This window comes from Podarcis erhardii (genome assembly GCF_964252035.2).
Source record: "Podarcis erhardii genome assembly, chromosome: 8".
Taxonomy (NCBI): Eukaryota; Metazoa; Chordata; class Lepidosauria; order Squamata; family Lacertidae; genus Podarcis; species Podarcis erhardii.
The window spans coordinates 56,284,977-56,312,120 of record NC_138499.1 but is presented as its reverse complement, the minus strand read 5'-3'; the positions used below and the strand labels follow the sequence as shown (position 1 = coordinate 56,312,120).

The window sequence follows — 27,144 nt, the reverse complement described above, 5'->3', positions numbered from 1 at the left end:
ATTTCACCCCTCCTTTTCCTTTTGTTTATTTTTGCCTATCAAGAATAAAAGTCACGGCGGAAAGTTCTTAACAAATATTTCTAAAGATTGTTTTTCGAGGGAGACAAATGTACCAGAATTGGTTATAAATAAAGCTCAATTGGCTGCAGTGTAGAATCTAACGCATGTGGTGCACAATGCAAGTTCTAGAAAACTTAAGAGAGTTGCTTCTTGCGGGGGTGGGGGCAGACACACTCTAAATTTAGGACTTCTAAAAAAAAGTTTGCATATTTCTAAGCTGATGCTAAGAAGAAGAAAAACTGCATCATAAATATATGGCTGAATGGGTTTTCCATTGATGGAGATTCAGATAAGAGAGCAGCGAGATTTAGGGGGTAACTCGAGAGTAAGTTCCATTGAACTGAGTAGACGTGTTTAGGAGTGTCCTGAAAGTGCTCTTCAGTATAAAATGTAGATTAATTGACAGATTGAGATTTAAAATCAGTTATTAACATTATGCGATTAAGAAATAGGATTTCTGCCATGACATTACTGGAACAGTTTTGCATGTGCTTTTCATGCCATCTCCATCCAACGCTACCAAACAAAATTGGCAGGTTTTGTAAAACATTTTTTATAGGAGTCTGTTGACCAAGACATATGCTACCTATCCAAAAAGCAGTGCTGAACATTGCAGAGACAGATTTAGAAGCACTATCCTAGAGATAAGGAGACACGGGTATTAGGCCAAAAATAAATATATGGCAATATTATTTAATGCCATAGCTATTGTGGGGAGGAAGGCGAGTCAATGGATTTACCAGTCTATCTTGTTATATAGGGTTATAAAATCTATGAGGCTGTAAAGCGCATTTCATGTGTACCTGAAGACCAGGAGGACACAAGCAGTATTTTGTGTTGGGGGGGGGTGTCTTTAAATGGCGCTCACACATACACACAAACTCAGATCCTTAAAGATGCTTTAAATCCTTTCGTAAATCGCTGTTGTTTTTCTGCCTTCCCAAATGCAAGTGCTGTTTCCACTAGCGGTAGCTAGCGGCTCTGGTTTGATTTGTACCACCTTACGAGGAAGTGAACGTTTCGCACGGAAGGGGAGGGGCCTGTGGCTGCAGCCAGCGGCTCCAGGAGGCTCCTAATAACAACATTGCCAGATTAGCTGCAACTTCTCTCTGCAAGCCTTAACCCTTATTCGATCTAATAACGTCTCCGAGCTTTCCTTTATATATACAGATAGATAGCTAACATAGGAAGCGCAGCTCGGTCTTTTTCTAAAGGAAAGAGCTGGAAGGAGCGGGAGGGGGGTGGTAGATTCGGCAAGCTTTTAATATGCAATAACGACGGGGCTCCCTTCCTCGGCATGCAGATCACACCCCATAAAAAAATCAAATAGAAAGATCGTGGGGATTAACCACTCTCCACAAAAAAAATCCTTCCCCCCCCCCCCCGAGTGAAAGAAATCCGTAGATGCTGTGATCACCAACATAAGCTTCTGTGGGTCTAGGTCTGTTCTGTTTGCAGGCTACACAAATGCGCGACGTTTGTGTTCCCTCGGCACCAGCAACTTGGCAGGGCAAGCTGGGCTGAAACAGGAAGAACTTTGTGCCTGTGATATTGTTGTTGGGTTTCTTTTTTCTTTTCTTTTTTTAAAAAAAAATACTAGTGACGGTAGCACAATATCAGCTGCAGGAGATTTTTTTGCTGCTGCGGCTGCTGCTCTGAGCTTCCTGTATTGTGGAGGGGCTGGAAAGGGAGGTCTCGAGGCAGGCTGCAGCTTGCTGCATTAGACTTTATTTACATACACAAACCGGTCTGTGCAGAGCCTGTCTCCTGCAGCCTGTGCTGAGGTTTGCATGCCTGTGGAAGAACCCTCCTAGCCGAGGAAGAAAGAGCGCCCAGGGGGTGCGGAGAAAGCCGAGCAAAGGGCGGTAAGCACGGAGCGAGATGCGGGATTAGGCATGAGTTTCCACGCCCAGAGCAGCGCCTTGCTGAGGTCTTGGGGAGCTCAGCTGTGCTGGCTGCAGCGGCGTCCTTGGGCGAGCCCCCTCCGGTCTTGCTTGGGTGGTGCTCGGCCCCGGCCCATCGTGGACATGTCCTACTCCCGCCACTTTCTGGATTTCCACGGCTCGTCCATCCCCACCACCATGAAGAAGCTGGTGGTGACGAAGCTGAGCTCAAACTTCCGAGAGGCTGTGAGCCTACGACACGATGCGCCTGTGCCACTCCCGGGAGACGGCGATCTGCTTGTCAGAAACAGGTGAGATTTTGCTTCCCCCTCCCCCGCGTCCTTTTCTCTCTCCCTTTTCGCCAACTCTTCTTTGCATCTTCTCCGTGGGTGTTTTTTGGGGAGTGGGGTATGCGATCCCCCTTCCCTGCCCTACTGCTTATCCTAACTTCTCACACCCTTTTGGCCTCCCCTCTCGTGTGCACGCAGTCATTCACTCGATGTGATCCTATCAAATCGTACCAGCTGCCATCTGGCGACTGCTGATTTAATTTTATTGTTGTGAATGGCTTACGCCATAATCCCGCGCGCGCACACACACCTCTGTGCAAATGATGAAACGTTTCCATTTGCTGAGAGGTAAAATGTGTATATAGCTTCGCTCTCCCCCTCCCTCTGCTCTCTCTTTTTTTTAATGATGTGTTAAACTGAAAGGAATCACGGGGAGGAGGGACAGCAGGTACTAAGAATTATACAAGCCTGAAGAAGGGTGATAGTTTCCCATCAAATCCGCACCTTACGTTTAAAGCACATTCAATGCACATGGTTTCCCCCAGAGAACCCTGAAAACTATAGTTTGTTAAAGAGGCTGGGAACTGTACCTCTGTTAGAGGAAAACTACAGTTCCCGGGATTCTTGGGGGGGGGGGACGCCGTGTGTGTGGAACGTGCTTTAAATGTATCGTGTGCATCTGCAGATCTGAAAGTTGTATGCGACGGGAGAGTTCAGGAAGGGAGTTCAGCAACCAGGAAATGATTTCCAAGTCCCGCCCAGATTTCTGCCTGCAAATGTTTGTTCCATGTTCCTACAACTGTCACTGTGTGTGTGTGTGTTCGTGTGTTCTCATGAGCGAGCGCCCCAGACTTGTTCTCTGTGGATCTGCGAGGGCTATGTTTTATACAGTAAAACTGACTGAGCTGCGTAGATCTCTGTGTGTGATTAATACACAGCAATTGGGACGTTGTATATAGGTTATTTATAGTCATCTCGGGGAGTGGGGGGGGTGCGCGCGCGCATGTAACACACTCCAGACGTTGTTTAGAGCAAGTTACGTGTGCAACTCTGCCTGTTTCTCCACCCCTCCCCCACCCCGGCCCTCCACGTCACTAACCTTAAGCAAGCCAGAAATCAACAGGAAAGCAGAGAGCCACAAATGACTGCCACCCACCTCTCCCCGTCACTCTTGAGTGTCTTCTTAACTCCGTGGCCCTCTTCCTCCTTTTACGACTAAAGCAAAGCAGAAGGCACAGACCGGAGGAGGGAAATGTGGATAAGCAGCTCCCCTCCCTGACCTCACCATGTTTACTTGGAAGTAAACCCCATTCATTTCAGTGACCTTTACTTCCAAGTAAGTCTGATCCGGATTGTAGCCCTCGACAAGGTGTAGCACTATTTTCAGACGATTCCTTTGCCTGGTTTGAGCTGCTTTTGCAATGCATCCAGGTCATGGATGAAGTAAAGACGTCACATTTTGCTTAAAGCAATATGCTGTAAATTGTGGGCTAGCTAGTAGCTAACTAGGACTTGAGTTCCCATTTTCTTCTGTGAACTGTTCTCTCCATGTACCTGAAAATTTGTAGAACAAAACCTCTACTTCAACAATCTTAGCAATATTTATTATTTTTTATTATTATATTCCTCCTACTGCTGCTACTGTCTTTCTAGATGATAGAATATCTTAAAACCAAAGTGGGGACTTTAAAAGTGGACATCTTAAAAATCCATGGGAGAATGGAATTCTAAAGGTGTGATTGTGAGTTTGGTGACTATGTGTTGGAGGAGGTTCAGGTAGACCTTAGATCCGTCCCTAACAATCCATTTTTTAATATTTAGAAGTGATTACTTGGTTGCTAATCTAGCATAAATTGCATTTCAGTAAATTTAGCCCTATTGGAACCAATAGGGCTAAAATAGATTAAGCACAAATACACAGAATTATGTGATTTGTGGATTACACACACACACACACACACACAATACACACAGTCTTCAGTATGAAAGACAGCGTATATCATACCTGGATCTGGACCCTAGCAAAATGTTCGTGTTTTATGTAATGTACAACACCCACAATACAGGGAGAGATGCCCTCCCTGGTGTCAAAGGTTTGAATTGCTGCTGTCATCAGGACATAGTATTTTGGAGAGCAAAAATATGTGAAGCCTTAATAAAAATCTCACTCATGCTGCAGTTAAATTCCTTTGGTTGGGGGATATAGGAGGGGGGGGGGGATCGGCTGGTTTAAAATGCTGCGTGAAGATAAAATATATCCTGGCCTCCCTACTGCCTATCGGAAGATTGCTACGTCCTTGTTCTCGAATCTCCTCCCCCGCAACACTTGCATGAAAATTTATGCATGCAATTTATTTTGTTTTCAATGTAACTCTTTCCCCTCCTGCCCTTGATACTGGGTGGGCTCTCTGGGGAATGGAAAGATGTGCTCGTGCGCTCTCCGAAGTGGAGGCAAGGGGGGCTAGAGCAGCATTCACCCGGGGACTCAGGCAAAGAGTCCAAGGATCGTAACTCGTTTTTTAAAAAAAACACTTTCCTTTTTTTTTAGTTTGCAAAAGGTGCGTGTGAGAAATCACAGGATTGGAGTTCGCAACTTTGGTGTCATGTGGATTTGCGTGAGATGTTCAGTTTTGTTGCTGGAGCTTCTCACCCAAGGCTGGAGAGTGCAAAATTAGTGCGGAATAAAGCGTGTTAAGAATAAACCTTTCCACCTAACGCCTGTGCCTACCTCGAAAGCTTACACGGGACTCTCTCTTTCCACGCCCAATACCTTGTACACACTCGGGGGGGGGGGGAGCGTAGTCCAGCTTTGAAAATACTGTACACTTTATCTCAAACTGAAACAGAAAAGAAAATCAGCTGCTGCGGTGGCTGGAGAATAAACATTTTAGCCCCAAAACTCCTATGAAAAGAGAAAATGGCATAATGCAAAATACCACCCCATTCTCCCAAGTAAAACAGACACACGCACATGTTGCCTTGGTGCAATTTAAGTTCGTTTAACTTCTTTCCTTTTTTTAGGACAAGATTTTGTTTAAGTGTCCTTCCCCCCTCCCCCTCTCTCTGGAAAACAGCTCCCTCGCCTTTATTCTGATAATTTTCTGAACAGCAAAAATAAAATAAAAAATCCACTCCAGCCTCTTATTCCGAGAGAAATGCCCGCAAACTGGGAATCGATTTGAAACATTAAACTTCTGATCATTTTGTGGGAGATGTGATTGGGCGGTAAAAGAGGATTGAGGACCAGGAGTAATAAACAAATAAATAAATTTAAGGGGGGGAATGTTTTTTAAGCCATTCATATATCTCCGTACCTTTGTCTGAGCTCCATCCCACCCCGAAAGGTATTTTCTGGGTTTCTTAGCCAATACGTGACCCAGGAAGAGAGGGTGTAAGTGCGTGTTTGTGTGTGTTTCTTTAAAATAAAAAGTGGCAGGTCTCATAGTGGGGGCTCTGTTTTCTGTTGAGAGGGGATCTCATACAGAAAATTGGGTAGCAAAAGTGGGAAGCAAGACATGGGTTCGGGGAGGGAGTTTGGAGATAGGGGAAAAAAATAGGAATGTGGGGCGAAGTGTTCTCAGCGATTGCGCTTGTTTGGTCTGGGAGCTTTCCCCCCTTTTCCTGGCGTGCTCCTGGGTTGGGTGACTTTGTTGTGTCTGCCTGCTCAAGGTCCTCGCCCTACCCCCCTCGGTCTCCTGACTTCTGCAAGTTGTTTTTGAGTAAACGAAGCCGCTTTCTAACCCCACTTTGAAGACGCTTCGCCCCCTCCCCTTTTTCTCCCTTCAAATCGAATGTGTTAGTATAAATAAAGCCGGGGCGAGTCAGCCTGCAATTATTATTGTGGAGTGGGGGGCTGGGGTGGGGACGGCTCGGATCCGTATTAGTATTAGGAATTGTATCGCTGCTCTCATTTTGCATATTTGCGAAAGGCTTGGGTCGCTTCCTAGGGAAATGCAAAGCACAAAATTGGGAGGAGGGTAGCGAAGGCCCCTCCGATGAAGGTCACGTACTTAACCGAGAGAACAATGACTGCGGGTTGCCAACTCTCCTCCTCCACGCAAGTTTGCAAGCTGATCTTGAACTTGCATCTTCCCTTGGAAGCCACCGACACGCAGGCTGCAGACCTTCCTAGTAAGCCCAAGGGAGACTTGACAGCACAATCCTCCCCATCTCTTCCCAGAATCTCCACTGAGTCTAATGGGATTTACTGCCAGTGCGTGTATTTCCCGCGAGTAAGCAGGTAGAGGATCGGGTCTGTACAAATCGCCAAATAACCCTGCACCGCTCCCCCCTACCTTAGTGCAACTTTGTCCTGGGAATGGGAAGGGAGGCCATTGATTTCTCCTTGAGAATACCACATCAGAGCTACTTAAAAAATTACAACACAGTGCAAAATCACAATAATTCCCCTTATCCACACCACTGCTGAAATAGGAACGTAGTCCGTCCGCCCCCCCCCCCCGGGCTGGGATCCAGAGTTGTATTTTAATACAGGAGGGGGGGTAGCAGAACTTGGAGGTGGTATTGATTAATAACGAAAATGAACAGTGTTTCCACTACTTCGGAAAGAAAGATCTGGACAGGGCAGGCGCCTTTTTCGAGCAGAGGCTGGGAAAAGATAGGGCTTGTTTTCTAAACGCAGCCCTTATCTTCGAGTTCGATGGAGGAATAGTGAGAGAGAGGCTTCAGATGCATCTCGCGGAGAGGGGCGCAACTCTGTTTTGGAAGAAATGGTTTTTTAAAAAGTACGTTGTTTTCGCCCCCTTCCCTTTGCACAGCCTGCCCGGAGACTTTCTGCCTGCGCTTCCCAGCTGAGCCACGGAAGAGACGCGAGCAGCGCCAGGAGGAGGCTCGCCTCGCGAGGGGAGGGCGAACTGCAAGTGGCCATGTGCTGGCAGAGAGGGCAAAGCGGGAGGCGGAGGGGCCTGGGAGGGAGGGGACCTCCCCTGAGCCGACCCCAGTAGGACCCAGCCGGGCTCCGAGCTCCCGCTCTGCTGGGGGCCAAGGCTGGCATGCTCCTCTCTCGCTGGGGTGCCCCATAGATAGGCAACGTGGAGCTGAGCCTCTCCCTTCTTGCACACGCACCCATTTGCAAGCAGGTGCTCAGTTGCAATGCATTTGTGGAGGGAAAGATCACAGAGGTGAACGGGGGGGGGTGTTTTCACCTGTTATTGTTAACAAGGTGCGACTGAGTTTTCCAGCCCCTTCGGCTACTTGCAGGTTGTTGTTTTTTAAAGCCACCCTGTTCCTTATAGCCGCATGTCTTCATCTGCCTGCCCTTGCCAGCGATGTTTTAGTATAGGGGTAATACGACTTTCTGCAGCGAGGGGAAAGCTCCTGTCTCCAGGCACGCTCCTTGGCTGAGCCGAAGTTGTGCATTTCTGCTGGCTCAGCCCTGTCCTGCACCATTTTGCATGGGTGTGTGAAACTGCCAAGTCCCGTTTGCAACGAGTCTGGGTTGTTGCAAGTAAAGTGCAGCCTAAATCGGACCACAAAGCCCCGACTTTGCTCTGGAGTCACTTTTCCTGCACCGCTTGCGTGGGCTGTTGGAGCAAGCGCAAGCATTGCAGCGGCCGGGACAGGGAAGGGAAGGGGCGCAACAATTAGGATTCCCGAAGGAAGGCTGCAGACAAGCCCCCCCTTGCATGCTGTTGGGGGGGCGCTGGGGGGGCGGGGAGAGGCAATTTCTCCCTGCCGCCCAAGAGACACTGTGCGGGGATGAATGAATGAGGCCGATTGCGCGCCCAGCGGACTCTGGCTTAGCAGCCTCTCTGCGAGAAGTAGTTGCGTGGGGTGTAATGCAAAAAGCAGGGAGTTGTGTTGTGTCGGAGCCCTTCCGACCTTGTGCCTTGGCTCTCTGATCTTTCCTTTCTCACGTCCTCAAGGCAACCTCAGCCCCTTTACCTTGGAATCTGCCTTCCTCTCTTACGCTCCCCTTTAAGAATGGGAAATAGGAGTTATGTAAATTTCAACTGGATGGGGATGCCTTTGTTTTCTAAAAATGAGGTAAAAAAATGTGTTCCTTGCTACAGACGCAGACTGGATTAAATGAAGAATTAGGGAGACATACAGAAGACACAGCTCCCTCTGTGAATATGCATCTATTTCTGTATCTAGCTATTTGTATTGAACTCTGTACATTTTAATAAATGAAAGATTTTTCTTAGAGTTAGAAATGGCCAGTGCACTTCCTTCAGTTTTGTTGTTTCGCTGTGTGCCAGCTATTTCAAATTACCATAAATCCACAAACAGCTCTCTAGTTGCATTAAAATAAATTTTTCACATATTTTCACACTTCCACATAATTAAATGCCATAATTTGTTTATTTTTGGTTATAGAAGAGAAACAGTCACATTGCTGTTTATGACAGAATCATATTTTTGTTTTCAGGTTTCTGTGGGAAAATTGGCTGCAAACTCTGTGTGCGTACAGATAACTTGTATTTCAGCATCATAAGCCACTTCACCACCCATCATTAAATTACTTGTGCCTTTTTAATACTTATGTTCATTTTTACTCGTTAGAGGTCAATAGTGCTCAAAAGTATTGTTGCATAATTTTAGTCCTTCAAGGTTGTTTTAAGGTGTTGTGAGTAATTTGTATACAGCAAAATATTTTAATAATGTGCAAATTAGTTGCATCAAAAGGCAAATTTGTTACAGACACTCCATCCATTTTCTTTAAATTTGCCTGCAGTAACACTTATGACCATCGACCTTGGAGAGGACATTGATACTTCATGTTATCATTAGTCACTTAAATGTGTTGTTATAATCTGAAATGTAAATTTATTGCCAGAGTCAACATATTTACTACTTTGCTCATATTTTAGTCTGCTGTATTTTTTTAATAGAAAAAAGTAGTTTTATTCCTTAGCTTATCAAAACTCATTTCTATTGTTCTTATTTTCATGAAACAGGCAAGGGGAAAATGCTTTGCATGTACAAAATATGTCAAATTGTGTTATCAGTAAAGCTAAAACCAGATTAAAACAACCTTTCCATTTTCATTTTGCATAGAAGGCGTTCCCCCACCCCAACTCTTGAGATATTTGAATATGCAGCATTGAAATTTCTTACCTTGTGCATTTAAGCGAAAGGTTTTTCTTACGACGAAAAAAATGCCTTGTTAAAAAAGAGAGCCTAATACATTTTTGTTTGCTTCTAGATTTGTCGGCATTAATGCATCCGATATTAACTACTCAGCTGGCCGATATGACACGTCAGTTAAGCCCCCATTTGACGTAGGTTTTGAAGGAATTGGTGAAGTGGTAGCCTTGGGCCTAAGTGCCAGCGCTAGATACACAGTGGGCCAACCAGTGGCCTACATGAGGCCTGGTGCTTTTGCTGAATATACCATTGTTCCTGCCAAAGAAGCCATCCCGGTACCCTCTGTGAAACCCGAATTTCTTACACTACTGGTAAGTGGAACTACAGCATATATCAGCCTGAAGGAGCTTGGAGAACTGTCTGACGGGAAGACGGTCCTGGTGACAGCCGCAGCAGGAGGAACCGGTCAGTTTGCTGTGCAACTTTCCAAGAAGGCAAAATGCCACGTAATAGGAACATGCTCCAGTGATGAAAAATCTGGCTTTCTGAAATCCATAGGCTGTGACCACCCTATCAACTACAAAACTGAAAACCTTGCTGCTGTCCTTAAGAAGGACTACCCGAAAGGTGTGGATGTGGTGTATGAATCTGTCGGCGGGCAGATGTTTGACTTGGCTGTCAGCTCCTTGGCTACCAAAGGGCGCCTGATCATTATTGGGTTTATCTCTGGCTACCAAACCCGTACTGGCCTTCAGCCTGGTCATGTGGAAATGTTGCCAGCAAAGCTGCTAAGGAAATCTGCCAGCATCCGGGGTTTCTTCTTAAACCATTACCTTTCTGAATACCAAACGGCTATGAAACACTTGATCGAAATGTGTGAAAACAGAGAACTGGTTTGTGAGGTGGACCTTGGAGACATGTCTCCAGAGGGCAAATTTGCTGGCTTAGAGTCCGTATTCCGCGCTATAGATTATATGTACATGGGAAAAAACATTGGAAAAATTGTAGTTGAATTACCTCACTCTGTCAACAGTAAGCTGTAAAAACAGAACAATGATATAAATCAAAAGAGGGAAAATGGGCACTTTATGCTTCACAATAACTATTTCTTTAAAGTTGCCAATGGGTAACATATTAAAAAATAGCATGTAGGCTTTCGTTAAAAAATATTTGTTGAATTTAAGTGGCTTTGTGTTCTTTAAAAATGCCATGTGTCGTTGGCATTGCATTAAACAGTTCTGCGTTTTTGTCTGGGAGTTTTGAGTGAACTTGTGATTAAACTTGCATTGGATTTGAATCTGGCCAACTATGAAATCTTCACCTACAGCTTTCCTCCAGAATTGAGTAAATAAAGGCATATTAATATTTTAAGTGAAATCAATAATATTATCGATTCTTCCTATAAAAAAGGATGGGTGCAATTCACCTGGACATTCTGCTTGAGCAATGGGAGTCAAGCAAGAGTGCTTTTCAGTAGCACAGGGCAGCATCTTAGCGGGTTGCACTTGATATAATTTAAAAATGAGAAATTATCTTTTTTCAGTTGTGTTGGTTGCAAATACAATAATAAAATGCAGATTTATGTAACTCAAGGGATATATTTTACTAGTTACAAAAGTGCCAGCTTTTGTTTTTAAATGAAAGTTTGTTTTAATTTTATATAAGGTTTTATAGTTATATTTTGAAATCTTCATGTTGTAATACCACTTTCTAACTATTCTTTTGCCTATATTAACCCATTAATTGGGTTAACTTTCGTATAATGCTACATTCTACTAATATTAAGGCAATCTTAAGAACAGCGTTAACGAAGCCCCTCACCTTACAAGGAAATGGTGGTGACTAGATCACTTGCTTATAATGGCACCAGAGGACTGTGCTGAACTATGCAATAAGGTGAAGCCTTTGTAATAATTTATATTTCAACCTTTGTAAGAATTTATATTGTTTTAAAGCATTAAATTCATTTTGACTATTATTAATTTTTTTACACTATGCTTCAGTTGTCCATTTATTCTCTTCCGTTATTTTTTGTGCAACTTCAACTGCAGTCCTATGACTACTTACCATTGAGTAAGCCCCACTGACTCTCCGCTGAATGGGACCTACTGTTAAGCAGACAAGCCATGTTTCTTAGTTGGCTTCAGATTGCCTGTTTAGTTGTTGTTTTGTGAGAAGGGGTTAATCTCTTTAAGATGAAGATGCAAAAGAGTGTTTCCTGTTTCCAAAGACAATACACATGTGGAATAAACTGGCACTTTAAAATATGTAGCAGTTCTCCACTTTCAGCTATTTGCTTTTTCAGGCATTCTGGCAATCAGTGGTTAAGGACACTCTAATGTTTATTGTTGAACAGATTCCCCTTTTAGGCTCATAAGCATGGTTTTTTAAATTCCTGCTGCCCTGTAGCTAAAAGCACACCCAAGTACAGTAGTAGGATTTCGGCCAGCTCGGCACCACCAATTGCAGTGGGACCTTAAGTGGCTTAAATCCAGGTATTCCAATTAAACTGGGTTTTGGACTGGGATGTGGGAAAATTTGCTTGGTAGGTGAAACCCAAAGTATATTTTGGATCCAGCAGCTGATCACCCTATGGAAACATTCTCATTAGGATGAAGTATTTGGCTTCCCTTTGGTGGTTAACAAAAGTGGAGACAGCTATTTGTTTCTCTGTACAGCACAACTGTGAAGAACAAAATTCAGTTTTAGACATAAGGAGCCATCGTTATAATATGCTTCAGCACATAGAGATGTGAAGTGACCAAAGCCTGTCCCCCCCCCCCAATTTTTGACCCTGAGCACTTGAGTTTCACAATTCTGTCTCTTTGAGGAACTATTACAAAACATCAAAATATTTACACCCCAATCATAAGTACTGTTCAAGTCATCTTGAGAGGGGTGTTAAGGCTAGTGTAAAATATCTAAATAAAAACAAGTCCCACTGATTTCATTGGGCCTTACTTCAAAGTAATTATGTTTAAGATTTCAGCCAGGTGTAGTGTGTTCCTTCCCAGTTGTGTGCGCACGCATCCGATTGATTACCATAGTGAAGAACCACATTTACCTAGAAGGATAGTTACAACATTCTATTTCATACTTTTTAAAGTAAGTAATTCTACATGATCATAAAATGGTAGTGTTGGTAGGGACCACCAAGGATCATCTTGTCCAACCCCCATTCTGTTCTGTTTCAGTTTGTAACAATTAACATCAAATGAGTCAAAGCTGAAGAGGCAGTTTCAATATCTGCTGTGTATATATGTGTGTGTGTGTGTGTGTGTAAAGGCCTAGTGTTGAAATTTAAATTAAAGAATGTTTCTAACAAGTATGTTCAGGTTGTAGTCTTATGCCCACTTACCTTTGAATTGATCAAAACTTATTTCTATGTAGACCTAGAGAGGACTGAGTAATATCAATAGGTATGCACACCAGTGTTGACCTTAGTGAATACCTTCATGAGTGAAACACATTTACATGATTGTAGACTCATGGTGGACTGTTAAGTCCTCATTTTCTGAGGCTCCCTGGTGCATGTCCACCTCAGCATGTTTACATCCAAGTATCTCCACTTCACACTTGGTTACTTTACAGCAAATGCATATGCCCCAAAGTGTAAACTGGGAATCAGATAGTTAAACATTGGAATCAATGGGATATAAATGCTTAACTATGGGTTGCATAACCTGGATTGTGTGCTTGTTAACAACTGCATTTTATTCTCTTTAGATGTGAAACAATAGTTTCCAAGCTTACTAATTTACCCAAAGATTTTTTCACATAACATTCTTGCTGTTGCTGCTGCATTGTTGCTGTTCTCTTGTTCTCTTCGCCAGGCCATTTTTCATTGAATCAAGCTAGGCGTGGTAGGGTGGCACTTTGATGTTGTGGAAAGGCTTGGTGTTTACAGGTAATTCTTAGTCCTGATGTGTGTATCCTATTGTGCCTGATAATTGGATTATTCTCTCTCTCACACACACTTTTTATTAAATCCACATATCCCTGCTTTTACTTAAAATATTTATTTTTGCCTCACCATAGTATAAATTATGTTGATTCCAAGTAAGTGATGAATTTAAATAATGCAGAAGTCTTTGACAGCAGCATAAGAAGTAGTACTTGTTATGGATAGTGGTCAGAATGAGGGTATATTAATGGTTAGATAACAAACATATATGGAGAGGAAATACTGTCAGTTCATTGCAAGGGATTAACAGTGAAGACACTTGGGCCAAGATCCAGATTGCCTGGCAGTGCATGATTGAAAAGTGCTTCAGCTTGCTAGGGCAGGACTGCTGGTTTTCCTTTCCAGCTGTAGCCCATTGCACAGTCTTATATCCTGGATTAGTATGACAGGCAGGACACCAGGGGCTGTCCTGCAACTGGTGGTCAAGAAAAGCCCTGTTGCATGCACAGAACTTTGGATCCTGGCTTTGACTGTTTTATAAAAAGATACTTTAACTCTTTAGAGAGTTAATCCTTAAATGAATGCAAATATTCATTCAGATTGAATACCAATAATAGTATAATACCAATTATAAAGCGTCTAGGAAATGTCTTGTATATTCTATATAGAGAATTGGCTTTTTAAGAAAATAACTCATGGAGGCTGCAAACCTCCACATGCTTGGAAGTAAGTCACATTGAACTAAATGGAAATTAATTCTGAGGAGCTACACCTAGGATAGCACTGCATATTGCACCTCCCCCCCCCAACTTTTAATTTAACCTTTCCACTCAAATTTGCTTGCTGTGGAAAAAGTTGGATGTTTGCAGACAGCAGCAACTTGAGTTTTTCTACATGTAGCAAACACAGACAAGGAAAATGTGTCAAGAAAGGCCAAACTTGTAATGTTGTCGTAGTTGTTTTTTAGATACACATATATATTCTACACCAAATATATTCACTTGCAGTATTCTGCACATTTTACCCTGTACATTTTTTATTGAACTATTGCACTGAAGTATTTTAATACCTTTTAAAATTAAATCATATTTCAATAACATTATAATGTTAATTTTTTTGTGGGGGAGGAGAAGCCAATTGCTGAGTATAATTGCCATGCTGTGCAAATACAGATAATTGCAGCTGCTGAGGGAAAAGTTTGCGGCAGTATTCAGAAATGTTATTTGTTTGTTTGTTTGCTTTTCTTCAGTCTGAGCTAGAAAGGAACTCCACTGCTGAATAGCTGTTAGTATCTATTTTACAAGATTTACTCATTTTCAGGTGCCTAATATAGCTGCTAGCATCCATGCACAACAATACAATTTATATGGTAAATGGAACCAAATAATGGCTTCGCTGAATGTTATGGCTGCACTGAAGGGAAATGTCACGGTAAATAGCTGCCAAATTATGGATCATGCCGAAGTGTCACAACTGCACTAAAGACAAATAGCACTAGAGACTATTGCCACTGTGACGCTTTTGAGTTATGAAGAAGAGGCGCAGCCTTGATGCGAAGCTCTTTGTGTCCTCATTATAGCAAAGGGTTACTGGTGCAGTGTACAAAAAAATCTAGTCCAATGTGATGGTTAGTTATTAATCTGTCCATTTCAGATCTAACAGCTGTAGAAGAGCAGGCAGTCTTAAAACACACACACAGAGAGAGAGAGAGAGAGACTAAAAAACTGCAGGTTTTATTAACATAAATGTGTATGGGGAATGACTGGCAATGGCAAAATGTTGCAATAAAATAATCTAATCAAAGAATATTATTAAATTTAACATAGTATGCATCTGAAAGGTTTACTTGCTTCTTAGTCAGATATATGTGTGAAATATAAGCGGTAATGCACTTTTCTCTCTTTGTAAAGACTTGAGTAGTAAGGACATTACCGACCAAATTGCTTCTTCTAAACTGAAGTGAGTCCCGGTTTCTCTCATTTTAATGGGAGGGTAATAAAGATGAAAGACTAACATTTTAACTGATGGATCCCTTAAGCTAGAGAAGAGAAATTTATTATGTTTTGAGGGGCTATGATAAATCCTGAATGTGAGTGCATGTTTGGGGTGATATGGTAACCTCAAGTAAAAGAAAAACAAAGCACACCATTAAAAGGGGGTGGGGAGCCATCCTCTTTTGTGGGCTTTGATCGTTTTTACACTGTTTTTATTTACTCTAAGGAAACAGATTCTATTAAGACATGATTTCAGTTCTCCCCACCCTTTATTTAGGAGCAAGTTCCATTTGGATTTACTGTGGATTCGGTGTTTGGAAGATAGCGGCCATTATAAGTAAAATGCTTGTGGAGATTAAATTTTTTTTACATCTGCTCCAAGGCCATTGTTTAAACATAGCCTGAAATTATAAGTAAAATAAGTTTGATGTTCTCAACACTTTCTTTAGGAGATTATTGTACACACTGCAAATACACTATCCATAATTCAACACAACTGTCAGCCTCAGTTTTAGAGAAGGGGGCTGGGGCCAAACAATTGTAGTGGATAAATTACTTCTCTTTTCTACAGAGAATGGCCTTCCTTCCATGTTGTGCTTAAGGTCATTGGCAGGGCAGCGTTGGGGCAGTTTGCACGGTAGTTAAATCTTATATGCCGTTTAAATATGCACTAAGTAATCCTCATTGTGAGGGGTAAATAGAAGATTAATTACTATTTTGTTTGATTAAAAAAACCACACACACCACTTTCAGATGTGATATCTCTCACATGTGATCTGTATAGATAACTTGTTTAAACTGCCTTTAGTACTTTTAGATTTCATCACCCCACGCAAAAATCTAGATTTTAGGCTATATGTTAGTTTTTAGCATGTGGCAATAATGTGCTCACTGTTTAAAACCCTTGTCCTGTCCACAAAAAGTTCCATCAAACCCAGGCTAGAACAGCTATTTGTGTGCCCAGAATTTATTTTTATGTACTGCACAGTTGCAAGTAACTGCTTCTTATTAAATGAAAACCCTGCATTAGATACTTTAGAAACATTCCAGCTAATGAATATGTAATGTCCTTTGTGTAACAGGACTTCTTTTTGTGTTTGGAACTAAAAGATGCTGGAAAGTTGACAAATTATATCATTTAAGACAGATGCCTGCCTTGGGGACATGATTTTTTTTTAAGGGTGGGGGGGCTTCCTGTTTCTGGCTTTTATTTCAGTTACATTTGTAATTGCTACAGGAGCAGTACCTGTGTAGCATTGTACCCCTTCACATAGTTAGTACTTCACATTAAATCAATGGATGTGTGGCTTGTATCACAGCAGAGCAGGATTTAATGTAATTTTGTTTCAGCTAGTATATTTTCTTCCCCTTTATCTTCTCCTGCACAAATAGTTTGTCACTTTGCTTGTTTAAGGTATTTACACTTTGCCATTCTACTAAAACTATACAAAGCGACTAATGAAAAGGAGCTTAAAATAACCAAAATATAATAATCAACATGTAATGGGATGTGGGGTTACTTGTGCGTAAGCCGCAAACTGCTCCAAGCTGAGTAGTTTGGTCAAACTTTTCCCCGGCTGGACAGCCCTTCCTCCGTGGCTGTCTCAATCACTGGCAGAATCCGTCAGTGGGCATTTCCTGAACTTTTTCCAACATAAAAGCTCTTTGACACCAAGTCGACGCCTCGCCTCCCTGCGTGGAAGCTTTCTGCGCAGATTGGGCGTCCCAAGCGGAGGTTCTGTGCTCTCCCCGCTGGTCTCGCTGGAACAGTCTCGGAGCCTTCCCTCCGAAGCTCCCTCAACCTCCCCTTTCTTCCTAGCGTAACGCCTATCTCCTTCCCCAGCGGAAGTGAGCTCTCTCTCCCTACTGGGTCCTTCTCCTGCATCACTGCTGCTCCTTACCTCCTCTCCTGTCTCCAATGGCAGTTCCCTGACACAACATATCGCGATCAAGTAAGTATCTGCAACAAAGGAGAAAGCAGGAGTCTAAATGACTATATAGTGGTACCTCTGGTTACATACTTAATTCATTCCAGAGGTCCATTCTTAACCTGAAACTGTTCTTAACCTGAAGCACCACTTTAGCTAATGGGGCCTCCTGCTGCTGCCGCGCCGCCACCGTATGATTTCTGTTCTCATCCTGAAGCAAAGTTCTTAACCCAAGGTACTATTTCTGGGTTAGCGGAGTCTGTAACCTGAAGCGTCTGTAACCCGAGGTACCACTGTATAGCTCTCCCACCCAAATTCTTAACCTAATGTTGGTTTTCAAGTGCTGGGGATTTAGCTTTGTACCATGCAGCTGAAACAAAGCATTAACAGCACAATCCTATGAATGTCTGTTCAAAATAGTTCCCCTTTGAGTTGAGTGGGACTATTTCCCAGGTAAGTTTGTATATAGAACTGCAGCCTAAAGCAGTGTCTGCACCAGCACATAGACCACCATATCCTACACCTAGTTTTCTAGAAGTATGTCCCATTGAATTTAATGGGACTTTACTTCCAAACAAATAAATATCTTTGTTTTAGAGCTAGTTTTTTCATGCCATGTATGTACCTGTGCTGCTCAAGGCATACTCAAGGCATACACACAGTTGCCTCCTGAAGATAAGCAGCTGAGCCACAAAAATATATCTTTATCAACTAACAGATCCATTGCTGGGTAATTGCTTCAGCCTGCCGTGTCAAGGGCCAAATTTGCATAGTTTGCTATTCCTTACCATGCCTCTCCAGCTATTGGGACAAATGTTGTAAGAAAGTCAGTATCTCCTCAGTAAGAGCTGAAAATGTCTGAATACCCACTGGAAATGTGGTGTGCTAAGGGACATTACCTAGAACATGGAACCAGGCTGGTCCACAGAAGATATATAACCCAGGAAAACGAGCTGGTGCTTATATCGTAAGTAGAAACAGGATGAATGCAGGATCCTGCTGTCACACATTGCAAAAAATAATAATTCTAGACATTTGAAATGTTACTGTTGTTTCAGAGTCCAGCCCAGAGGAAATGGTGATCATGTCTAACCATGACCAGTAGATAAGACCGAGCTAAGTCACTGTTGACATTCAAGCATTGTTTTTGAAGGTGGCTGAAAGAAACTACATGCACTATGGAATCGCCCCATATATGTTACTTAACTCCATCCACAGGCCTCTTACATGTTTCCTTGAAAATGTACCTCTGAGGGATTCATTCATGTAGGAAGAAATAGCATACACAGGAAATTGGTGCACTGCCTGGAAGCAGTAACACAGAACACACAGAACAGTTCTGAGTGATGTCAGCATGCCTCTGGTGGGCTGTAAGGTACAAGACCGAAAACAAGCTTAATCCAGTCATCCACAAAGTATTGGTAACCGCAAAAGCATACTGCTTGTCATGCCTTAGCTAACACCATGAAAATATAGTAATTTTTTAAAATAAAAAACCACCCATGACCTCAATAAATTTACATGGATTTATTGTCATGGCTATCCCTGGTAGCAGGGTCTAAAATAGCCCAAGAGCCTATCCTAGAAAAGGAAAAGAAACACTGGTCCTGGAAACCTGTTTGCCTTATTTATTGCCACCCTACCTCTTGATACCTAAACACAGCCCCATTTGAAACTGCAGTTAATATATTTTGCTTGAATCATCGTAAACAAAGGTTTTCTATGCTCCATTAACATTGTACAGCTATAAATGGGGGGCATATTTGATATTTGTACTGTTATCTTGAAAATCCATTTAAAATATATTGAAAAACAGAACAGAACATTGTGCTGGTGTAGCATAGTCATAGGGAAACTGCTCCTCTTGTTCTCTAAAATCCACAGATAAGTCCCACTTCAAATATGCCTACTTAGAGTAGCATTCAAATATCTAACTTGGTCCCATAGCATTCGCACACACAGTCTCCATCACCACTTTTTGACAGTGCAGATCACCTGTTCTTTTTCATGAAGATGAATGCCAGTGTTAGAGCTGGCACAGCACTGCCCATATCTTTGCACTCCATATGTTTCCCATGGGAAACAGGAAATATGAATGCCCTCTGGGTGCTGGCTATGGTGCTTCGGAATGGATTGTGCAAAATTGGTTCTTACTCATAATGGAATTCATATAAACCTGTTTCTATATGTGAATTTCACACTCAGGATCAAGTTAAAAGGTTGACTTTGTGCACAATGTAAGCTAAAACATGACTTTGTGTGAATGTGTGGACTCCTGGAGAGGAGTTTCTAAACCAAGAAGAAACTGGTTACAGCTCATGGTTTGTCCAGAGCAAGACAAACTATGAATCCAGGTTCAAATTACACACAAAGCCAAACCATGGTTTAACTTACAGCAGCTATATCAACATTTATCAAGTCAGCTGTGATCACCTCAAAGATCACCTCATTCATGCTTGGTTTGGCTTAGCATTATATATAAATCCGGTCATAATGTCTTCAAGAGATCTCTTTCATGTGTGAAAAACATAGAATACCCAAGTTTTTAGCCACAGATGATACTGAAATAGGGTGGTAAATAAGTGGTATGAGCTACTACCCTTCCCCACAAAGCAAGCCCAGGCCACCACTTGAAGGACCAATTGCGGAGTCCCAGTCACGATTCCAGAATGACATGAACCAGACCTCCACATGACTGCTTGGTTTAGAAAGAGACTTCATGTGATAAAGAGAAATGGCTTGTAACTTCATGTTATGTCAGTACTGCTTCCAACTGAATGTATGAATAAGGCCTCTATGGACAACTGTTCAACTTCTGGAAGCTGCTTCCTGTCATTCCCATGTTGGTTACTCCCTGATTGTGATGACCTTACTATGACGCCATACCCTTCTGTGATACCATTCTATCCTCTTGCTCTGCAACGTAAAACTTCTACTTCTGTTTGCAGGAAACACACAACCCATTCATTGACCATAAGCAGGAAGTTGTTGCTGTGAATGTAGAATAAGTAGCTACCAGAAATGAGGTGACAGTCTTTTGAAAGCCTGTGTCCTTAACAGCAGATTTTAGGAATAAACTTGCATTACTTTACAGAGATAACGATTCCTCAGGAATGGCTAAGCCGTATAAAAGAGGTGAGGAACATGTTATCTTTGAACTGCCCTGAGATCTGCCAATATAGGGTGGTATACTACTACTACTACTAATAATAATAATAATAATAATAATAGCCCTCCAGAAACTTTGGACAGCATGTTCAATGTTTGGGGATTATGAGTTTTTAGTCCAAAACATCTGGAAAATGCTATAAAAGTTCAAATCCTGTAACCCTTATCACAGAAGGGGATGTAGCCCTTATCACATAATAATTTATGCAGAGTCCACTGAAAACCATGGCAGTCTACAGGATTCAGGGTCATAATTCCTTGTGTACAAGGAAGAAGTATCCAACAACAACATGTGGAAGCACTGATAATATTATTTCCATGTAAACCTATAGTGATATTTTTTGATCGAACACAAAGAAAAACCACAGAGTTAAAAGATTAGGACTTTTGTTGAGCATGAACTAATCCCTTCTTACTTCCTTGCTACTTTTTCTTAACCAGCTTTCCAACACTTTGCCTTGTTTAGGGCTGTCTTCCTACAAGTGGTCCCTGGGCGGTTAGTACCTCCTGAATAGTTTCTTCAAGTCTCAAGGCTGTGGACCACAGGAAGCCCCACTGGCTTTTTTGCTCAGTTGGGGAATGTAACAGTGTGAGCCAATTTCTACCTTAACTTAGTGAGTAGAGGGCAGAAATTGGCTGACACAATTTGCACTTTACCTCTGCTTCAGTCTTTTCCGCTGAAGAAGAAGCTTTAGCAAAGCATGAGTCTGAGCTTATTTGCTGCCCTTTCATCATGCGGGCTTGACTAAACGTACACAATGTGGAGCAGCCTTTGCTCAAGGCAAATAACATAAAGAAGGAAGAGAGGTATTTCACTTTCCATTGCAGTGTCATTCAGGTCATTCACTGAAATTATATAGGCAGTGGCTTCTACAATGTTAACAGCCAACTTTAGATTATTAACAGTGCTTTGGATAGCAGTTCATTTGCAATGCCCAAATGCACTGAATTCTTCAAAATTATAAGGTATGGTAAAATAGACGGTCAAACCTCCTGGCCCCCTGAATGCAATAAGTGATATAATTAATCCTTTTTTCTCATTTGTATTTTACCAGCAGTACACTAAACGACCTTTCCCTCTACTTTCTGATCTTTGCCTTAGTATGGGAGGGAAGAGGAAGGCGAGGGTGCCCTTATAGCAGACTTTAATTTTTGAGAAACAAAATTATTAGTAAATTTACAATTGGCATGCTTGTTCTCATCTAATAGATTACATTTTGAAATGAATTATACATTTTTTCAGCCTTTGCTTCCCCATAAGAACACTTTCAAAGCCAAATAATCCACCAATTCTGAAAAACGCCTTCCCATAGCCTTCTACAATTTGAGAAATCATATTTTGCCAAATCTTCACTTTTGTAATTTCTTCTTCTTAAGCACTGTGTCTGTAATATTCTAAATGTGTTATGGGTTAGCCTAAACAAAGGTGGACTCCAGACAAGCCACATACATATAATTTGACCTGGAACTAAAGTAATCATATGCAATTTTTTTCTCAATTTATATTACTGTCTGTGTGTCTTGAAAACACCACCAGAGTTGGAGCAATTAGGTGAGTAAAGTTCAGCCTACCAATAATTTCAGTCTACTTGTGCTGTAATTCTGAAAAAAAAACCTTTTGCAAGCGCAATACAGAACCTGTATGACAAGCCAGAGTTGTCTTTAAAGAGCCACTCACATAGAGGAACAAACAGCCACTCACATAGAGGAACAAACAAGACATCTTCCAGTTTAAAACCGGTTTGGCTGTTCAGCCACAGAAGTGACCACAGTAGAAACTTCATAGACAACATAGCCTACACATGAAGTTCTTTCTGGTGAATCTATATGGCTTTGCAGGTTAGCAATGGTCTGTTAAGATAAAGTGATTTAAACAGCAAGAAAGGAGTGGATTGAAGTACTAAACAGAAATGTTGAACGTAGTAGATCCAGACACTAAAGAGTTTTAATATAATCCAGGAGAGTTGCACACCAAATTTCTGATTATTTTTCATTTACTTACAGATCCCGAGACAGCCTCCCCTTCTGTCTCCCCCCGCCTTTCCCCTCTCTCTCTGAAATAGAAGTGGCAACCCATTTTATGTATTTATTTATTTTACTGCTCCCTTGTTCAAATATGTTTGATTGAAAACCTTGCCTTTCAAAAATTAATGCAGAGAAGCACCACTTGAATGAAGGGGATGAAAACACACAGTGTGAATACAGTCTAACAAGCACCACTCACTAGAGTGAATGGGAAACATTGGAGGCATAAACTTGCAAGCGATAATATGAACAAAATGGAAACCAGCCCACATACACTTTAACAGCCTAGTGTGGACACAACCATTGATAATTTGTGCTGAATATTGCAAGGGCAGGAGAAATATGTAGGGTGCGTGTAGAAAATGACTAGGAATTCATTTTAATTCTTCATCTGCCGATGCCATCATAATCTTTTGTAAACTTAAGGACAATTTCATATTTCAAAAGGAAAAGTTTGGAGTGGGGAGAGAATTGAAAATGAGTGGCTCTGCTACATAAAGAGGGAATGTTTATAGCTTTGTTCTGTCACATGTGAAAAGGTGCAGACGGAAGTATGGCAATCAGAGTAATTTTCAAAGGGTCAGGTAGCCAAAGAGTCCATGGGTCCAATGAATTTTACTATCACCAGATGTGGAAAAAATGCTGATGCTATTTTCCAGCTTGCTCAAATACCAAGTAGAGAGATCTACAATGACACATTTAATACAAGAAACTGGATACACTATTTATGCTTGTCACTGACTTACAGTGAGGTGGGCTCCTTCCTTAATTGATGGCTTCATCATTTCAGTCAAGCAGCCGATGGCTACATTATCTTTACCAAATAATCATGTGTTTCCCCCTCTCTTCCGCCATATTCTCTCTCTCTCTCTCTCTCTCTCTCTCTGTGTGTGTGTGTGTGTGTGAATAGCCTCCCAGATACACTGTCTAAATTTTTAAGATAATGAACAGTGGATGCAGTATCTGTTGATTCAACACATTGCATTAATAAATGCTTATGGGCAACTGACATGTGCATCCAGTGACACCTTTAAGTATGCAATTAAAATTGGACAAGAGAGTCTACAGATACAAATAAATATTCAGTTCTACAAGGAGCTTTTGCACTGAATTGTAGAAATATTTTAATTCCGGAATTTGCTCACAGACAGTTGAAATTAGGACACTGATGTGATGGTAGGAATAAAATGTGTACAAAAGGAATGAAGGCAGATTGTGTCACGGTGGAGCCATGGCAGAGGTTTGACAGGAAATGCCTTTCCCAGTGTAGCTAAGCTGGATAGGAGAACCCTATTATATGGATGAGTGGGGCCAGTAGTGGCATCTTGTCATTCTAACTTGTGTAAGTAAGCAAGCTTAATTGCTCCTTGTCTTTTCAAGATGACTTTCCACCAACAATCTCATTATCACACACACATGTTTATTGCACATTTCCAAGGCCCTTCATGCAGACCTGAATGAAACTGGTGGAGAGATAATATTCATTTCTCCAGAGCAGTACTGCTCCCGTCCCACATGAAGGTGGCCTGCCCTTCACTTTTGCTACCAAACATGACCAGAGGCAGTAGTATGTATGCAGGGAATGGAAGAAACAGAACTGGAGGGGCTAGCAAACTGTCAAAATGTTAGTGTAGTGAAGAGGAAAAAGTAAATAGGATTTCTGCTTACCAAGATTAATATGTAGAGTTGCATGTTAACGTGTTTGTCATAGGATTCATTAATATGTATGCTCTTTCATTATGTATTTATTAGAAAAGCTTATAATCAAATGAATAGGAAGTAATGTCACTGAAATTATATAACATCCAGTGTCACAGCAAGTTGGAAGTTGAAAAAAAACATATAAATTTATGTTTAATCTTTTGTTGCACCCAGACCCACAAGTTCCTTCCTTCCTTCCTTCCTTCCTGGTGACAGTATTGCCTAATGACCTGAGCAAATATTTCCTATTGTGTAAATTTCAAGTGCAAGTTTCTATAAATAAACAACTCCTCCTTTGGCTAAAGTACTCCTTTGGCTAAAGAAGAGAGTTGTATCCAGTTTCTTCGTTGGCAAACCATTCTGCCTAAAGTCCATATTGTTCTTCCTCTAGGAATCTAGAGAGATCTTTTAATTTGAACTATGTTTTTTAGAATAGATGCTCTATAGCAGCAGCCACCAATATGGTGCCCCTCAGATACTGCAAGTCCCATTATCCATTATCATTAGGCATGCTGTCTAGAGGAGGTCTCAGTTTTGGCTGCTATTGTGCTACAGCATGAAAGAAAGAAAGAAAGAAAGAAAGAAAGAAAGAAAGAAAGCCCATTATATCAGGGCACATATATACATTTGCAAGTTTGTAAGTCTTAGGAGCTAGAAACAATGTTTTGTGTGTTTATTTAATGGAATGCTCTATATTCTTGTTGAGAAGTCTGCTTTTTTTTTAGTTAAAGTTATCAAATGGGTTCTGATCTGAACCATTTCTGCTCCAATATATCTCACTTCATGTTGTTGCCTTGGCCTTATTGCTCTGTCTCTGTTAATTCAGCAGATATCAACCACTGATTTGTCGGGACATATTAGGGTATGATGGCTATGCTCTGCCTCTGCTGTCAGATGCAGTCTGGATACCTGGTGCTGGGAATCTCTAGCGGGGAGAGCGCAGCTACACTCAGGTTGTACTTCTGGGCTTCCCATGAGCATCCCTTTGGTCACTGTGAGGATGCTGGACTAGATGGATGCTTGGCTGATCCAGCAGGACTCTTATTATGTTCTTAAGGTAGGTTTGTCCCAGTGGTAAACAGCTAAAATTAAAATTAAATTGGCTTGTATAGTAGCTTATAAGTTAAAGGAGAAGAACGAGGGCTCTCAGAAGGACCCCAGGATCGGATGCTCCCAGTCAACAGAAGGCAATTGCTGCTACAATGTGTCAAAGAGCAAGCCGGCATTAAATCACACCATTCAAAGTTGGAGTAAACTCTTTATTAGCAAAAGCACGATCTTCTCATGCCTGAGTATCGGGCCTAATGAGCACAGCAACTCATCTCCAGTAGGTCTTCTTATCCTATGCATCAGTTGACGAGACTGAAAGTCCCTGCCTCCCCACAGCTGCCTTAAGTCCTCTCCTCTACAGGGTTTCCCCCCAAGCAATCAGAGACTGTGTCTGTGTGCAGCCAGCCTCTCCTCCGCCCCTTTCATGCCACTTCTGGTTCTGGGAGACAGGAGGAGGGGAGCTTGTTGCAGTAGGAGGAATAGACACCCATGACTTTTCACCAGCCTGATACATCTCTGCTTGACTTATCTCTCTGGCTCATCTCTTGGCCTCCCTCCTCCCACTCAGCAGCTTCATCTTCTGCCTCCGATTCTGAACTTCTTTCTGCTACAGACTGACCTAGCTCACTGTTACCTCTTCAGCTTCTGACACCTCCTCCCAAGCTTCTCCCTCTGACCACTCATTGTTGTCCCACCACCACTGCCCAGGCTTTGAGCATTCTTCCCTGAGTGGTTCCCTATCTGGTTCCTCCCAGCATTCCTCTGCCTCCAACCAGTCCATGATATAATGTTTGCAATTTAGGTATCATAGTATCAATGTAATTGCCATTGGGAAGACGTTTTAATGGTTGTACATAACAAACATGACAAGAAAGGGGAGCAGATTCTGTATCTGATTCCAGAGTGAGATTATGCTGCTGAATTCGTCGAGCAATATATTGGCATTTACTAACAAAGAAACTATGGTAGATTGAAAATGTTTGCAAGACTTGTTGGGAAGAACAATGTTCACAATAGTACAATAGGAAAGGAAAGAATGGGCTTAAATTTCTGGAAAGCAGGTTTAAGTTAAACATTAGTTAAATGTTTCAGTGAAACAAGAAGTCTAATGAGTTGTACAATCTTCTTACTTGGATGTTTTGAAGAAAAGGCTGAACTGGCACTTGTTAGAGATAGAGGTACGGTATTCTACTTTAGAACAAGCAATTAGACCAGATGATGGGCCAAAATTCTGTGCTGTTATGATTCCAGAATTGTTAAAGCCATGTAATGACACCTTGGACAAAAGAATAAAACTTTTGTATACTCTCAGGGATCATCATATGCGGGGGGGGGGGGCTCCTTCCATAGAGAGCATATTATAAATTCTAGGAGAGGGACTCTAAAGACAGGCAAAGCAATATTTTCTCAAATCTTGCCAATGTGCATTGACCACAACTAAAACAGTAATTTAAAGGCATTTTAAACATTTTTAAAGCAAAGTAGGTGACCACCTAGGAGGGCTTAGGTCAACGGGCTGAAAACCCTGCACAGATCCAGGTTTTCACACTGTGTTTGACATGGCCAGTTTCCACCAGGTGGTAAAACCCCTTGTGCTAGCTCTGTTAATATGGGATGGAGGGAGGAAGAAGAAAAGCAAGTATATAATGTGCATGACAAGTACAGAGTTGTATAATTGGTTGTGTGTACATGCACTGCACAACAGAACACCATAATCTGTAAAAAATAAAAATACTCATGGCCCAGTTCTAGCAGAAAAAACTAAACAGAGCTTCTCAGGTTCCAAGTTCGACAACAGAAAACTAACTTGGAAGTGCATGAAGGAATCCCTGAAAGAGTGAGGACATGAACCTCAAAATAGTATGTTTGTTTTACCCACGGCTTTTTTCCAGCCAGAAATGGCGCCATTGCCATTATAAGAGAACAAAAGAGGTGTTCATGGGTTCAGATGAGTTCTTGAGAAAACTAGCACAGGTTTTACCCATGCTAGGACTTTAGTTTCTTCCATTTGCAATGAAAACAGATGAAATATACTCTGAGTCGAGTGTGGATTTCATGCTCTTTATTCAGCTCATAGTGCAAGGATTGAAA

At 41.8% G+C, this 27,144-nt stretch overlaps 2 protein-coding genes and 1 long non-coding RNA gene across 7 annotated transcripts in view; 2 read left to right on the top strand and 1 right to left on the bottom strand.

Annotated features, from left to right (window-relative positions):
• Positions 1–501, bottom strand: part of TSHZ1 (teashirt zinc finger homeobox 1) — an 81,140-nt gene extending 80,639 nt beyond the window's left edge. The window contains exon 1 of one of the 2 annotated variants that reach the window (XM_081875073.1): positions 1–501. This exon is cut by the window's left edge and continues 1,918 nt beyond it. The gene's annotated coding sequence lies outside the window, so the exon portion shown is untranslated. The other variant, XM_081875074.1, reaches the window with a different exon arrangement.
• A 602-nt stretch (positions 502–1,103) lies between these two features.
• PTGR3 (prostaglandin reductase 3) lies at positions 1,104–11,269 on the top strand. Of its 4 annotated transcripts, none has more exons than XM_081875124.1 (3): positions 2,115–2,254; positions 7,012–7,332; positions 9,402–11,269. In XM_081875124.1, the coding sequence occupies exon 3, from the start codon at positions 9,562–9,564 to the stop codon at positions 10,324–10,326; it is 765 nt and encodes a 254-aa protein (XP_081731250.1). In that variant the 5' UTR covers positions 2,115–2,254; positions 7,012–7,332; positions 9,402–9,561; the 3' UTR covers positions 10,327–11,269. The 4 variants fall into 4 exon arrangements, with proteins under 4 accessions (XP_081731247.1, XP_081731250.1, XP_081731249.1 ...); XM_081875123.1 differs by lacking the exon at positions 2,115–2,254 and adding an exon at positions 5,781–6,364; XM_081875122.1 differs by lacking the exon at positions 2,115–2,254 and adding an exon at positions 5,781–6,473.
• A 7,638-nt stretch (positions 11,270–18,907) lies between these two features.
• Positions 18,908–27,144, top strand: part of LOC309349312 — a 152,261-nt gene continuing 144,024 nt past the window's right edge. The window contains exon 1 of the long non-coding RNA XR_014159836.1: positions 18,908–20,135. This is a non-coding gene — a long non-coding RNA (uncharacterized lncRNA). The remainder of the gene's footprint in view (positions 20,136–27,144) is intronic.

What these genes read in the sequence shown, in the direction of transcription:
- PTGR3 (XM_081875121.1), top strand. Translation starts at nt 1,956, where the DNA reads ATGAGTTTCCACGCCCAGAGCAGCGCCTTGCTGAGGTCTTGGGGAGCT. An exon ending in GATCTGCTTGTCAGAAACAG is followed by an intron (nt 2,255 to 9,401) that starts GTGAGATTTTGC and finishes GTTTGCTTCTAG; the next exon opens with ATTTGTCGGCATTAATGCAT.